This window comes from Coregonus clupeaformis, chromosome 28, assembly GCF_020615455.1.
Source record: "Coregonus clupeaformis isolate EN_2021a chromosome 28, ASM2061545v1, whole genome shotgun sequence".
Lineage (NCBI taxonomy): Eukaryota > Metazoa > Chordata > Actinopteri > Salmoniformes > Salmonidae > Coregonus > Coregonus clupeaformis.
In genome coordinates, this window is record NC_059219.1 from 9,330,637 (window position 1) to 9,345,092 (window position 14,456).

Genomic DNA, 14,456 nt, shown 5'->3' on the forward strand with positions numbered 1-14,456 from the left:
ACTCTGCTCCTAATATTCTAGTACACAGGGGACGAAACACTTCCAGGACAGAGAGCATCATGGGAAGGGAAGCAACAGGGGACGATTCATCATTGACCGAATCCCAATTCTCTACCCTTCCTGGTCCCCAAGTGCGCACTTGTTCAATTCCCTTCATTGATTTGAAAGGACATGACTGGGGTAATAAGTATAATGTGGGGAGATGTTTAGGTGCACACTACCTAGAGAATAGGACCACAGGACTCCTCTCGGTGATGAGGTGGGAGACCTGAAGCTCAACATTTAGTCAGGATAACACAAATACATCATTTTACATTACATTTTAGTCATTGAGCAGACGCTCTTATCCAGAGCGACTTACAGTTAGTGAGTGTATACATTTTTCATACTAGATCACTATTCTCTCAGTGCTTGATCAACTATTCCCTTAGAGAGAGAGGTAGAGAGAAAGACGGGTAGAGAGAACGAGACATAGAGAAAGAGGTAGAGAGAAAGAGAGAGACGGAGAGAGCGCGAGAGAGGTAGAGAGAAAGAGAGAGGTAGAGCGAAAGAGAGAGTGAGAGAGAAAAACAAGAAAGGGTGAGAGAGAACGGGGAAGAAAACCCTCTCTAAATTGTTGTGAGTTGAAACACTCCAGGACTACAAGTATACCCAGTGTACACAAATTCAGTTTCGGGCTTCTCGGACTGAGATGTCTTGGGTAACAAATTATTTTAACAGCGAGCGTGTCTAGAGGGTGAGCGGCGGCATGACCGGTTCGTCTCAATAAATGTGTTTACTGGTCCTGACCCTGTGTGGTAATTATTTTACAGAGACTGATAACAACACAGCACCTGACTCCTTTCTCCCTTATCAATATAACAAGACATTAACCAATTTCAGCCACAACAGCCGGTTACAACATAACTCTACACTCTCCTTTGGTAACTATTACTACACCCAGGGGGAGGGAGCGGGGGAGAGGGAGGGAGCGGGGGAGAGTGAGGGAGCGGGGGAGAGTGAGGGAGGGGGGAGAGGGAGGGAGCAGGGGAGAGGGAGGGAGCGGGGGGAGAGTGAGGGAGGGGGGAGAGGGAGGGAGCAGGGGAGAGGGAGGGAGCAGGGGAGAGGGAATGAGCGGGGAGAGGGAGGGAGTGAGGGGGGAGAGGGAGGGAGCGAGGGGGGAGGGAGGGAGCGAGGGGGGAGGGAGGGAGCGAGGGGGAGAGGGAGGGAGGGGGAGAGGGAGGGAGCAGGGGAGAGGGAGGGAGCGGGGGAGAGGGAGGGAGCGGGGGAGAGGGAGGGAGCGAGGGGGGGAGAGGGAGGGAGGGGGGGAGAGATGGATGAGAAAGGGAGTAAAAGCAAAATGGATGACACAGTGACCCATAGAGATCTCTCATAAGTGGTGAGGTATTTATTTTCTTCCTCGGCGTCTGATGTTTATTTTTTATTAATTTTTTTAATCAAGCGGCGGCGGAGAGATGACAATGATAACCAGGTGTCTAACGCCCTTCATCGTGTAAAAAGTTCATGTGGCCGAGCCGGCTACCGAGCCTCTCCCAGCCCCACATCACAGGCTAGAATTGAATTACAGAATTGTTCCCCAGTGCCTCCTGCATTCAGAAGAATGCGCCGTGAACTAATAACACCAGCTAAATAATTCATACAACCCATCTACATGCAAATAATTGAGTACAGCGAGGGAAACATCAAATCTCGGGATATAGGTATAACATGTCATTTTATGATTCACTGGTTCGGTGAAAAGTCATGGATGTAAAAACCACTGTGTTTCTCTCTCTCCTTCTCCTATTCCCTTCTGTGAGGGAGATCGACATGAGAGTCGTGTAGAGACACTGGGGAGGGGCTGGGCTTGCCTACTTCCCTCGGGGTGGTTAACAGGGGGGGCAGGTGTGCAAAGAGAAAGCACATCGAAGAGTTTCCCAGGTGTAGAAAATGTCATATGAAAGGTACAGACAATAACCTCTCACTGTTGTGTATGCTGATGTACAGGCTAAAGGGACAGTTCACCAAAATGACATATTGGTTTCCTTACTATGTACGCAGTATATTGACATGGTATGACAGCAATCCATGCTTTGGTTTAGTTTCGATGGCACTGTTTCCAAATGCTAACATTTTAGCATTTGTGGCACAAGTCCCACTCAAGACATGGGATCAATATTAGCATTTTTCGCGCATCATGTAAAAATCTTCCAAAAGTATCTAAAAATGTATTGTAAAGCAAGTCACTTATAGAAAAGGAAATAGGGTGTCATTGGGGAGCAGCCATCCTCTCTATACAACCCAATGAAATACATGTAATCTGGTTCTAGTGGTTATAAGTGGACACATCACCCTGGCGCTCCCCTCCCCCTCTAAACTAACTGTATGTCAGTCTGTCTGCTGGATTGATTATAAAGGCACAGACCATCACATAGAAACTGTGCCGCCGTCTGAGGCTCTACCGTCGCCTTCAGAGAGATCTATATCAAAGGTGTGCAAAGAGACACACCAATAAAATAGGATCCTTGGATATAAAAAAATAATACATGTCAGCTATAGGTTTTGGGTTGAAGTCTAAAGTTAAATAACTTTAATGTACTGGAGCTATCAGATAAGGTCCACCTGACCTGGGTTGTTACAGACAAGCTATGGTGTGTTATACAGGAGCTACCGTGGGCAATAAGGACATACAAATAGAAAATACTATAACAGACAGGTCGCTCGCATGGAAGATTGATTTGCAGCTTAAGTCAAAAAGGTAATTCACCGGAGTATAGGCTGCTGTACTTATCTGATGTGGTTCAACTGCTGGTGGGTCACCGAGTTGGGTTACAGAGGCAGACAGCTGTGAACCAGTAACACTGAGGTTTAGGAACTATAGATGTCTATAAATACTGACTAACACTGAGGTTTAGGAACTAGAGATGTCTATAAATACTGACTAACACTGAGGTTGAGCTACTAGAGATCTGTGTTCTGTCTTACGTGTTGAAGAGGTTGCTAAGACCTTTCTTAGTCATCACACTGCAGGACAACACTGTGCGAAAATGGGTCTATTTTGCATCTTTCATTTATTTCAAGACTCACAAATCCCTTGTGTCACACAGCTTCTCCATCTCCGTTTGCTCAAGGTGACATCCCATCCCAGTCACCACATCACAGAAAGACAGGCAGCTCCCACAACATCACTACCGTGTCAACCACCTCAAATCAATACACTTCCTGTTTATGTGTCGGGCACATGGGCCTGCATGTCTGTCAATGTGGGAGTGTTTGAGACACATCAATCAAAATGACTGATCACTCAATCCTCTAGCGCCTGTGGATTTAAAAAGCACAAAGTAACCATTTACAGTAGCTCTTACATGTAAGGCATCCTAACATAGTTGGCCACAACATCCTCTCCTCTCTAACCTTGGTTTTGGACGAGCAGAGACTCTTAAACTAGGACAAAACAAATGAAAATATTAGCCATTATACAACAGTTAAGACCACTGGCACTATTAACACAGCACGCTGACATTTATGAGCGTAGCAGTAACCGTAGGAGGAGCTAATTATCTATAACTATGGGTTCTAAAATAGGTGTGAGGGAGTGGGCTGACTGTTCACCGTTCAGGTTCAATCACCCTGTGGACAGGGTAGTGGCACACCGTAGTAAAAAAAAAATAATGTTTCACGGGAAAACAACAAGGAATACTTCTTATTGTACAGGTGCTGGTAGTCCGTCCCTGTTTCAGTCAGCTTCCTTCCATTTGGTGCCTAATGACTCTAGAATGGCCCAGGAGTCGGCCTTCCAACTGAAACCCATAAAAGTCCCTCATCCCTTCATTGGAATGTCTATATGAGGGGCACCAGCTCTGGTTAATAGATATAATGATCCTGTGTGTTTGTAGATCCAGTATAATGATACATTATAATAAACCCACAGACTGAACTGGTTCCTCCTCCCCCTGCTCCCTCTCCGTTGCTAAGGGCCGGGGGATTTCCTCAAGATACTTAGTCCAAACTATTGTCGGGACTTTATAATGTTTGGCCTCTATACCGCAGCAAGGAAAAGTTCAGAATGTTCCCGTTTACTTGAGGCTCTATTAAAAATGGGGGCATTAATGTTGTCCCATTTCAAAATAATATCACTTCCTGTCAGGGCACTGGAAGCTTTACCAAAACAAGACAAAAGTGGAATAGCTGCTGTAGCTTCAGAATCCAAGCAACATTGTTGTTGTTGTTGTTGTTGTTTTCAATCTCTTTGTCCAATCTGATATTTTCTTTGATAGTTCTGAGAGAGGGTCTGCAGAGAGCAACCTTCACACAGAGACAGTGGACAGCAGTCAAGGTGTTTTTAAACAACTCACTTTTCTTACTCGTCTCTTTCATGGTGTTACAGTCTAGTAAACTGGATAGGGAGAGGTGGATAAGTCACCCGCAGGCTGGTTCAGGAACATGGAAGTGTTTAAGCAGAACGGACACAGTGGGAGGCTGAGCAGTGAGCTACAGCACATAGCTTACCAGCTGCTTCACCTTCTCATGGTTAGGGGAGAGACAAAGACTGATAGTATGAGAGAGAGAGAGAGAGAGAGAGAGAGAGAGAGAGAGAGAGAGAGAGAGAGAGAGAGAGAGAGAGAGAGAGAGAGAGAGAGAGAGAGAGAGAGAGAGAGAGAGAGAGAGAGAGAGAGAAAGAAAGAGGTGATACTACAAAAGAGAGAGAGAGAGAGAGAGACAGACGAGAGAGAGAGCTCTACAAAAGAGAGAGAGAAAGAAAGCAAGAATCCACAAGGCCATTATGATCCACAGAACAGTGTCATTTCCTTCACATCAGCACTTGTTGAAGTCTCCCGTTATCAACCACACAAAGGAAGAATCACTCATTGTCCCTCTGTCTATTCTAGGACCTGACATGTAATACACATACAATGTGGAAGTGCAAACCAGACTTGGGTTCAAATAGTATTTGTTTTCTTTCAAACAACTTTGAACAAGTGATTGAGCCTGCCAGTAAGGCCAGATGACGACGACACGTTCGCACTGTTGAGACTGTTCTTCCATTGTGTCACCAGACAAGCTCAATCAAGTGCAAACTTGGGGGGTGGAGAGAGAAAAAGAGAGAGAGTAAGAGAGAAGGAGAGAGAGAGTGAGAGAGAGTGAGAGAGAGAGTGAGAGAGAGTGATAGAGAGAGTGAGAGAGAGTGTGAGAGGGAGAGAGAGAGAGAGAGAGAGAGAGAGAGAGAGAGAGAGAGAGTAAGAGAGGGAGAGAGAGAGTGAGAGAGAGAGAGAGAGAGAGAGAGAGAGAGAGAGAGAGAGAGAGAGAGAGAGAGAGAGAGAGAGAGAGAGAGAGAGAGAGAGAGAGAGAGAGAGAGAGAGAGAGAGAGAGTGAGAGAGAGAGAGAGGGAGAGAACAAGAGAGAATGAGAACAAGCCGTTGTCACTCCTTCAGTCCTCCAGGGCTGGGCTGGCATTCCCAGGATGCATCATTCCTAAAGGCCCATAAATCATCGCTCATACGGCACAACCCACAATCCTCTCGGATTACTAGCTGGATTAACTTCCCAAAAATTGTACCTCTAGGTCGCGGGGTTTTAAACCTGAGACAACAGATGCCTTTTTATGTGCTCTAATAAAAGACTAATGATGCAGCGATCTGGGGAATCATTTCCTCTCCGCTAGCTAGCCTCCCTCCCTCCCTCCCTCCCTCCCTCCCTCCCTCCCTCCCTCCCTCTGCATGCCAAAGAGGAATAGATAGAGGGAGGGGGCAGGGATGGGAGAGGGGGAGGAAGGAGATAGAGAGGGGGGAGGAGGGAGATAGAGAGGGGGGAGGAAGGAGATAGAGAGGGGGGAGGAAGGAGATAGAGAGGGGGAGGAAGGAGATAGAGAGGGGGGAGGAAGGAGATATAGAGGGGGGAGGAGGGAGATAGAGAGGGGGGGAGGGAGATAGAGAGGGGGGAGGAGGGAGATAGAGAGGGAGGAGGAGGGAGATAGAGAGGGGGGAGGAAGGAGATAGAGAGGGGGGAGGAAGGAGATAGAGAGGGGGGAGGAAGGAGATAGAGAGGGGGAGGAAGGAGATAGAGAGGGGGGAGGAAGGAGATAGAGAGGGAGAAGGAGGGAGATAGAGCGGGAGAAAAAAGGGGGAAGAGACATAGGGGGAGGGAAAGAGAGAAAGAATGTGAGAGAAAACAGATAACACCTCTTTAAAGTTCCTCTGGAGTTTGGCCTGCCTGCCCGCCCGCACGCACGCCCGCACCAGGGAGCTAGAAGAGCTGAAGGTCAGCCTTGATAAACAGTCATCTCCTCTCAGGCGGTAGGTGGACTCAGATAGATCTAGGCCCCTGGCTGCTCCCCAGGACTGGGCTACAGATAGATATAGGCCCCTGGCTGCTCCCCAGGACTGGGCTACAGATAGATATAGTCCTAGGGCTGGGCGATATGGCCAAAATATCACATCACGGTATTGTTTTACGGTATTTGACGGTATTTTATGTTTTTTAATAATAAAAGTAAAACATTTGCTTTATGAGTAGTGCATGACCCTAGCGTGGCAACACAGTGATTTCAAGGTCTTTCCCCATTCTGATTGTTTTATACTATTCAATTCAACCCAAAACATTTTCCTGCATTTTTATCAATTTCTGCATTTCCTGCACTCACTTGAGATCATTTCCACACTGCCAAACCGTCACAAATGGCACCCTATTCCCTACATAGTGCACTACTTTTGAGCAGAGCTCTCAGTGTAAGTTGACTGGATCAGAGACCTCTGGATGGCCTCTACCTCTGGGGCAGCAACACACACACTTCACTCTGAGCACTGATCTTAATTGTGACTCAAATATTCTTAAAGAGCCTTGGAGGGGTTAGAAACAGAGGAGTTGGTGCATGGGAGGAGGGTGTGTGTGTCACTGCCTAGGAGAACAGGTCTGATAATGCACCTCTGGTGGGAAGGGAGGCGAACGCCAGGCCAAACCTCAATTACCCAGACTGCCATTTGGCAGCGGGAAGAGGGACGACTTCAACACTCATGTCTTGCTGAACGTGGCCCCATGGAGACTTTACCATCTCTGACATACAATCTCTCTCCGTCTCTCCTCCACTCTCTCTCTCCGTCTCTCCTCCACTCTCTCTCTCTCTCCATCTCTCCTCCACTCTCTGTCTCTCCTCAAAACTCTCTCTCCATCTCTCCTCAAAACTCTCTCTCTCTCCGCCTCTCCTCCACACTCTCTCTCTCTCCATCTCTCCTCCACTCTCTCTCTCTCTCCATCTCTCCTCCACTCTCTGTCTCTCCTCAAAACTCTCTCTCTCACCGACTCTCCTCCACTCTCTCTCTCCCTCTCCTCCACTCTCTCTCTCAGTCTCTCCTCCACTCTCTCTCTCTCTCTCCTCCACTCTCTCTCTCAGTCTCTCCTCCACTCTCTCTCTCTCCTCAAAACTCTCTCTCTCTCACCGTCTCTCCTCCACTCTCTCTCGCTCTCTCCTCCACTCTCTCTCTCAGTCTCTCCTCCACTCTCTGTCTCTCCTCAAAACTCTCTCTCCATCTCTCCTCAAAACTCTCTCTCTCTCACTGTCTCTCCTCCACTCTCTCTCTCTCTCTCCTCCACTCTCTCTCTCAGTCTCTCCTCCACTCTCTGTCTCTCCTCAAAACTCTCTCTCTCACCGTCTCTCCTCCACTCTCTCTCGCATCGTCTCCCCTCCACTCGGTCTCTCCCCCCTCCACACTGTCTCTCCCCCCTCCACTCGGTCTCTCCCCCCTCCACACTGTCTCTCCCCCCTCCACTCGGTCTCTCCCTCCTCCACTCGGTCTCTCCCTCCTCCACTCGGTCTCTCTCCCCTCCACTCGGTCTCTCCCCCTCCACTCGGTCTCTCCCCCCCACTCGGTCTCTCCCCTCCACTCGGTCTCTCTCCCTCCACTCGGCTCTCTCCTCCACTCGGTCTCTCCCCTCCACTCGGTCTCTCCCCCTCCACTCGGGTCTCTCCCCCTCCACTCGTTCTCTCCCCCCTCCACTCGGTCTCTCCCTCCTCCACTCGGTCTCTCCCCCTCCACTCGGTCTCTCCCCCTCCACTCGGTCTCTCCCTCCACTCGGTCTCTCCCCCTCCACTCGGTCTCCCTCCTCCACTCGGTCTCTCCCCCTCCACTCGGTCTCTCCCTCCACTCGGTCTCTCCCCCTCCCTCGGTCTCTCCCTCCTCCACTCGGTCTCTCCCCCCTCCACTCGGTCTCTCCCCCTCCACTCGGTCTCTCCCTCCTCCACTCGGTCTCTCCCTCCTCCACTCGGTCTCTCCCTCCTCCACTCGGTCTCTCCCCTCCACTCGGTCTCTCTCCCCTCCACTCGGTCTCTCCCCTCCACTCGGTCTCTCCCCTCCACTCGGTCTCTCCCTCCTCCACTCGGTCTCTCCCCTCCACTCGGTCTCTCCCTCCTCCACTCGGTCTCTCCCTCCTCCACTCGGTCTCTCCCCTCCACTCGGTCTCTCCCTCCTCCACTCGGTCTCTCCCTCCTCCACTCGGTCTCTCCTCCTCCACTCGGTCTCTCCCTCCTCCACTCGGTCTCTCCCCCCTCAAATCGGTCTCTCCCCCTCCACTCGGTCTCCCTCCACTCGGGTCTCTCTCCCTCCACTCGGTCTCTCCCTCCTCCACTCGGTCTCTCCCTCCTCCACTCGGTCTCTCCCTCCTCCACTCGGTCTCTCCCCTCCACTCGGTCTCTCCCTCCTCCACTCGGTCTCTCTCCCCTCCACTCGGTCTCTCCCTCCTCCACTCGGTCTCTCTCCCCTCCACTCGGTCTCCCCCCTCCCCTCGGTCTCTCCCCCTCCACTCGGTCTCTCCCCCTCCACTCGGTCTCTCCCCTCCACTCGGTCTCTCTCCCTCCACTCGGTCTCTCCCTCCTCCACTCGGTCTCTCTCCCCTCCACTCGGTCTCTCCCTCCTCCACTCCCTCCCTCCCTCCTCCACTCCCTCCCTCCCTCCCTCCCTCCTCCACTCTCTATAGGTCTCTCCTCCACTCTCCTCTCTCAGTCCCTTTCCCTCCCTTGAACGGGGTCAAACATGTCCGATTATTTAAAATACTTGATCTTTGCTTGCATCTTGAATTAAACCCCATTTTCATATATTTGACATACAATGTGTACAAAACATTAGGAACACCTTCCTAATATTGAGTTGCACCCATCCTCACCCCCCTTTTGACCTTAGAACAGCCTCAGCTCGTCAGGGCATGGACTCTACAAGGTGTCGAAAGGGGTAAAGGGATACCTAATCAGCTGCACACCTGAATACAATCAACCCAAATGTGTTTTAGGCATTTAACGCAGAGCGGTGCGGGGGGCTCCCTTAATCGACGTCCACGTCACCGGCGCCCAGGGAGCAGTTATTGTTTGGGGTTAACTGCCTTGCTCAAGGGCAGAACGGCAGATTTTTTCCACCTTGCCGGCTCTGGTATTCAAACCAGTAAGCTCCATTTAACTTCCATTTAACCCAGGACTATAAGCTTCCAATTAACCCAGGACTGTACGCTTCCATTTAACCCAGGACTGTACGCTTCCATTTAACCCAGGACTGTAAGCTTCCATTTAACCCAGGACTATAAGCTTCCAATTAACCCAGGACTGTACGCTTCCATTTAACCCAGGACTGTAAGCTTCCAATTAACCCAGGACTGTACGCTTCCATTTAACCCAGGACTGTACGCTTCCATTTAACCCAGGACTGTAAGCTTCCAATTAACCCAGGACTGTACGCTTCCATTCAACCCAGGACTGTAAGCTTCCAATTAACCCAGGACTGTAAGCTTCCAATTAACCCAGGACTGTACGCTTCCAATTAACCCAGGACTACAAGCTTCCATTTAACCCAGGACTGTACGCTTCCAATTAACCCAGGACTACAAGCTTCCATTTAACCCAGGACTGTAAGCTCAATGCTACACCTGTATTATTTCTGAGAAAGATGTCTTCCTGAATAAGATGGCGTCTAGCCTGGTTCATCTAGTGGTACAGCCAGAGTCTAGCCTGGTTCATCTAGTGGTACAGCCAGAGTCTAGCCTGGTTCATCTAGTGGTACAGCCAGAGTCTAGCCTGGTTCATCTAGTGGTACAGCCAGAGTCTAGCCTGGTTCATCTAGTGGTACAGCCAGAGTCTAGCCTGGTTCATCTAGTGGTACAGCCAGAGTCTAGCCTGGTTCATCTAGTGGTACAGCCAGAGTCTAGCCTGGTTCATCTAGTGGTACAGCCAGAGTCTAGCCTGGTTCATCTAGTGGTACAGCCAGAGTCTAGCCTGGTTCATCTAGTGGTACAGCCAGAGTCTAGCCTGGTTCATCTAGTGGTACAGCCAGAGTCTAGCCTGGTCCATCTAGTGGTACAGCCAGAGTCTAGCCTGGTTCATCTAGTGGTACAGCCAGAGTCTAGCCTGGTTCATCTAGTGGTACAGCCAGAGTCTAGCCTGGTTCATCTAGTGGTACAGCCAGGTACTGTGAAAAGCAAAGCTCCAGACGATATATTCATGAAAAGAGGAAAATTGAAGAAGAAAAAGGTAATGGAGGAAAGGAAGACATGAAAGTGAGTAAAAGGGCAAGAAGAGAGAAGAGACGGATAACAGCTCCTGCCCAGACATCACACACACACAGGCACACACACACACAGACACGCACGCACACACACACACACACAGGCACGCACACACAGGCACGCACACACACAGACACGCACGCACACACACAGGAACGCACACACACACACACACACAGGCACGCACACACACACAGGCACGCACACACACAGACACAGGCACACACACACACAGACACGCACACACACACACACACACACACACACACACACACACACACAGGCACGCACACACAGGCACACACACACAGATGGGCGCAGACACACACGCGCACACACACAACACACTGTGGCAATTATTATTTCTCCCTCTCTTTGTCAGATGCTAAGCCGCTGAGCGTCGGGTAAGGATGAAAACAGAATGAAATACATCAAGCCCAGGCGTTTTACATTGATGAATGTCTGACATTGGGAAGGGAAATTTGACAATTTATTGCTATCAGAAACAGATAAATGTCCTAGACTGAAGGACGTCTCGTTCCATAGCGGCATGGCTCTGATGTTTATGACTGTTGATTCTTCAATTGAACTGCTGGTTATTGTAAAGCTTTTCCACAAACAAGGTCAGATACTGCCCACATAAAACACTGTGGTTTAAGACTAAAGAGCATAATATAATGAAAACATGATAAGAAATCCTGTAAACACACAACGGTTACGTGACGGTTTTAGTGTGTCTCACCTTTCACAGCCTCGTCCACCACCTCCACCACCCGGTCAATCTGCTGAACCTGGAAAACACAGAGGACGGGGTTAGAACACACAGAGAGGACGGGGTTAGAACACAGAGAGGACGGGGTTAGAACACAGAGAGGACGGGGTTAGAACACAGAGAGGACGGGGTTAGAACACAGAGAGGACGGGGTTAGAACACAGAGAGGACGGGGTTGGAACACAGAGAGGACGGGGTTAGAACACAGAGAGGACGGGGTTAGAACACACAGAGAGGACGGGGTTGGAACACAGAGGGGACGGGGTTGGAACACACAGAGAGGACGGGGTTAGAACACACAGAGGGGACGGGGTTGGAACACACAGAGGACGGGGTTGGAACACACAGAGGACGGGGTTGGAACACACAGAGGACGGGGTTGGAACACAGAGAGGACGGGGTTGGAACACACAGAGGGGAAGGGGTTAGAACACACAGAGGACGGGGTTGGAACACACACAGAGAGGACGGGGTTAGAACACACACAGAGAGGACGGGGTTAGAACACACAGAGGACGGGGTTGGAACACACACAGAGAGGACGGGGTTAGAACACACACAGAGAGGACGGGGTTAGAACACACAGAGGGGACGGGGTTGGAACACACACAGAGGACGGGGTTAGAACACACACAGAGGACAGGGTTGGAACACACAGAGGACGGGGTTAGAACACACAGAGAGGACGGGGTTAGAACACACACACAGAGAGAGAGCGAGAGAGTGAGCGAGACAAAGACAGAGAGAACATGGTGGATAAAACACACAAATCTAAAATCAAATCATATTTGTCACAGTGAAATGATGCCTGATGGGTCACAACAATGGAGAGGGAAAAGGATGACAAAATAGGAAGATAGAGGAATCACACACACACACACACACACACACACACACACACACACACACACACACACACACACACACACACACACACACACACACACACAACACACACACACACACACACACACACACACACACACACAGTGGTAGATGGCGACATAGCCAGGGATATCTCTCTAAGCACGGCAAGCGGTACCGGAGCGCCAAGTCTGGGACCAAAACGCTCCTGAACAGCTTCTACCCCCAAGCCAGAAGACTGCTGACCAGTTCATCAAACGGCCACCCGACTATTTGCATTGACCCCCCTTATTTTATTATTATGTTTTGCACTGACTCTCTTGCACAGGCTCGATGTTCTCTCACTGGACTCTAAACCACACACACGCAGACACACTACACTGACACACACACACACACACACACACATTGACGCCACACACACACTTACATATTCCTTAAAATACGCTGCTGCTACTCTCTGTTTATTATCTATGCATAGTCACTTTAACTCTACCTACACGTATATATTACCCGTACCCCTGCGCATTGACTTGGTAGCGGTACTCCTTGTATATAGCCTTGATATTGTCATTTTATTGCGTTACTATATATCTTTTAGTTTATTTAGCGAATTGTTCTTACTTTTTTTGTAAACTCTGCATTGTTGGTTAAGGGCTCGTAAGTAAGCATTTCACAGTAAGGTCTACACCTGTTGTAAGACTATTTGATTTGAAGCTGCCTCTTTTTAAAACAGAGCCTATAGAGGCCTATCGGGGGGGGCTTTCTGTTTTATGAATGCGATCCCAGGGTTTTTTCTGCAAAGAAAAGGCTTGGGCGGGCCGCCTAGGTATCTTTTTCTTTTCTGGCCGCCTACGTCCAAACAGTAATAATAAAATAAATAATGTTATTATGTTTGAGTCACTCAGATCGCATAAGCCATTGCAAAATGTGTAGAATTGCAGGAAATTAGCTTTAAAAATGTACATTTTTCTCTCAGCTTCATTGCAAAATGTGTCGAATTGCAGGAAATTTGCTTTAAAACAGAAAAATGTATCTCAGCCTCATGGCAAAATGCGTAGAATTGTAGGAACGTACTTTGGTGCGAAAAGTGCAAATCAATCCCAGAACAACAGCAAAGGACCTTGTGACGATGCTTGAGGAAACCGGTAGAAAAGTATCTATATCCACAGTAAAAACGAGTCCTATATCGACATAACCTGAAAGGCCGCTCAGCAAGGAAGAAGCCACTGCTCCAAAACAGTCATAAAAAAGCCAGACTACGGTTTGCAACTGCACATGGGGACAAAGATCATACTTTTTGGAGAAATGTCCTCTGGTCTGATGAAACAAAAATAGAACTGTTTGGCCATAATGACCATCTTTATGTTTGGAGGAAAAAGGGGAAGGCTTGCAAGCCGAAGAACACCATCCCAACCGTGAAGCACGGGGGTGGCAGCATCATGCTGTGGGGGTGCTTTGCTGCAGGAGGGACTGGTGCACTTCACAAAATAGATGGCATCATGAGGAAGGAGAATTATGTGGATATATTGAAGCAACATCTCAAGACATCAGTCAGGAAGTTAAAGCTTGGTCGCAAATGGGTCTTCCAAATGGACAATGACCAAGCATACTTCCAAAGTTGTGGCAAAATGGCTTAAGGACAACAAAGTCAAGGTATTGGAGTGGCCATCACAAAGCCCTGACCTCAATCCTATAGAACATTTGTGGGAAGAACTGAAAAAGCGTGTGCGAGCAAGGAGGCCTACAAACCTGACTAAGTTACCCCAGCTCTGTCAGGAGGAATGGGCCAAAATTCACCCAACTTATTGTGGGAAGCTTGTGGAAGGCTACCCGAAACGTTTGACCCAAGTTAAACAATTTAAAGGCAACGCTACCAAATACTAATTGAGTGTAAACTTCTGACCCACTGGGAATGTAATGAAATAAATAAAAGCTTAAATACATAATTCTCTCTACTATTATTCTGACATTTCACATTCTTCAAATAAAGTGGTGATCCTAACTGACCTAAGACAGGGAATTGTTACTAGGATTAAATGTCAGGAATTGTGAAAAACTGAGTTTAAATGTATTTGGCTAAGGTGTATGTAAACTTCCGACTTCAACTGTAGCTCTCCATCTCTCCAGATAACTCTCCAGTCCCTCCAGATAACCATCTCTCCAGATAACTCTCCCTCCAGATAACCATCTCTCCAGATAACTCTCCCTCCAGATAACCATCTCTCCAGATAACTCTCCAGTCCCTCCAGATAACCATCTCTCCAGATAACTCTCCAGTCCCTCCAGATAACCATCTCTC

At 48.9% G+C, this 14,456-nt stretch overlaps 1 protein-coding gene across 1 annotated transcript in view; it reads right to left on the reverse strand.

The window, feature by feature from the left end:
- LOC121560364 (threonylcarbamoyladenosine tRNA methylthiotransferase-like) overlaps window positions 1-14,456 on the reverse strand; it is a 266,806-nt gene that overhangs the window by 143,605 nt on the left and 108,745 nt on the right. The window contains exon 3 of the mRNA XM_045208311.1: window positions 11,261-11,309. Within this exon, the coding sequence (XP_045064246.1) occupies window positions 11,261-11,309 (49 nt within the window). The remainder of the gene's footprint in view (window positions 1-11,260; window positions 11,310-14,456) is intronic.